The 1,952-nt window shown below is 62.7% G+C and overlaps 1 protein-coding gene across 1 annotated transcript in view; it reads right to left on the minus strand.

Annotated features, from left to right (window-relative positions):
• PCDH7 (protocadherin 7) overlaps positions 1-1,952 on the minus strand; it is a 294,798-nt gene that overhangs the window by 291,668 nt on the left and 1,178 nt on the right. The window contains exon 2 of the mRNA XM_009321401.1: positions 4-1,950. Coding sequence (XP_009319676.1) covers positions 4-1,950 — 1,947 coding nt within the window. The remainder of the gene's footprint in view (positions 1-3; positions 1,951-1,952) is intronic.

The following is a 1,952-nucleotide window of genomic DNA, read 5'->3' on the forward strand; positions in this document are numbered from 1 at the left end:
AGCTGTACTGGGAGCAGTGGTCCGACCCGATGGAGATGTTGTCGCCGGCGCCCACGAAGGTGTTGGCCGGGGGCAGGTCCTGCACGGCCTGGTGCTTTTTGCCGGCGGTGGGAGACTGCGGGTGCAGCTGGACGGTGGGCAGCGGCGAGCTTGACTTGTAGTGCCTGGCCAGGTCGGGGCTGCCCGGGCCGCCGTTGACCGAGCGGTACCGCCCCATACCGGGACTGTCCGAGAGCTTTTCATTGACGCTGTCGTAGCGCTGCCCATTGGGCTTGGAAGCCTCAACGGTGACGATGCTGCTGTAGAGGGGCTGCTTGCCCTTCTTGCCTTTCTTGTCCTTCTTGGGCTTCTTGGCCTTATCGTGCTGTTGCGGGGTGAAAAAATCCTCGTGGTCCTTCTTGCCGGCCTCGTAGCCGTGTTTGCCCTTGGAGCGGCAGTAGCGGGCCATGACCACCACGAGGATGAGGAGGATGACGATCATGATGCCGGCCACTACGCCGATGACTATGCTAAGTCGCTGCTTGCTCAGCTCATAGCTGGGGTCACCGGCGATGTCCTGTGCCAGGGGCGTGTGGAGGCTGCGGGCCACCTGGCTCTCCACCCCGGTGGCATTGGACAGGCTCTCATTGACGAAGACATGGAGCAGGGCAGTGGTGGATTGGGGCGGCTGCCCACTGTCATTCACCTGCACCACAAGGCGGTGCAGGCCATAGTGCTTGGGGGCCAGCTTGCCCACCAGTGACACCACGCCACTGGCCGGGTCGATCTCGAAGAGTTTGAAGGGGTTGCCCCCGATGATGCTGTAGTTGAGGTCGGCGTTGAGACCGGTGTCGGCATCGGTGGCGACCACCGTGGCCACCACGGTGCGCATGTTGCTGGAGGGTGGCAGCACGGTGTAGGAGCTGTTGCTGGGGAAGGTGACTGTGGGCGCGTTGTCGTTCTCGTCCATCACGAAGAGGGACACAGTGGCAGTGGCAGAGCGTGGCGGCTCACCTCCGTCGACAGCCTTCACCTTAAAAGTGTAGCTGGTCTGCTGCTCCCGGTCAAAAGAGACAGTGGAGAAAATGGTTCCAGTGTCATTCTCGATGGAGAAGATGCCGGCTGCCTGGTCGTGGTCGCCGGGCTGGATGGAGAGGCTGAGCTCTGCATTGCGGCCCTTGTCGAAGTCCATCACGGTCACCATGCCCACGGGGCTGTTGGGCTGCAGGTTCTCCTTCACATAGAAAGTGAACACGTCCTGCATGAAGCGCGGCTCATTGTCGTTGCGATCTGCCACCCGCACCACCACTGTGGTGGAGCCCTGCAGTGATGGCACCCCCTTGTCCCGGGCCGTCACCTGGAACTCGTAGGTGTCGCGTTGCTCGCGGTCCAGCACCGCCTGCACTGACACGTCCCCAGAGTCGGGGTCGATGCTAAAGATGCCGCCTGGCGCCTCTGAGGAGAGGGGCGAGGCCTCCAGGGAGTAGGTGATCTCGGCGTTCTTGCCGCTGTCCGCGTCCGTGGCGACAACCGTGGCCACCCTCTCACCGGGCAAGTTGTTCTCCGGGAAGGAGACCTCCAGCACGGCCTGGCTGAACACAGGAGGGTTGTCGTTAGTGTCCCCAACGCGCACCAGCAAGGAGTTGTTGCTGGACAAGCTGGGGCTGCCTGAGTCCACAGCCACGATCACCACGTTGTAGTCGCGGACAGCCTCATAGTCCAGAGGGGCAGAGGTGTGGAGGAAATACTTGCGCTTGTTCTGCGGCTCCCCTTCGCCCTCACTGGCCGGCTTGAGCTGGAAGGGCACGTCGCCCACCACGGTGCAGGTCACCACACCGTTTTCACCTTGGTCCCGGTCCGATACCTGCACCAGGGCAATGGGGGTATCCACCAGCACATCCTCAGCCACGCTAGCCACCCCATCACGGAGCGGGCTGCGCCCGATTTTCCGGATGTCAATGGTCGGCACGTTC

The sequence above is a fragment of the Pygoscelis adeliae genome, unplaced genomic scaffold, assembly GCF_000699105.1.
Source record: "Pygoscelis adeliae isolate BGI_AS28 unplaced genomic scaffold, ASM69910v1 Scaffold133, whole genome shotgun sequence".
Classification (NCBI taxonomy): Eukaryota; Metazoa; Chordata; class Aves; order Sphenisciformes; family Spheniscidae; genus Pygoscelis; species Pygoscelis adeliae.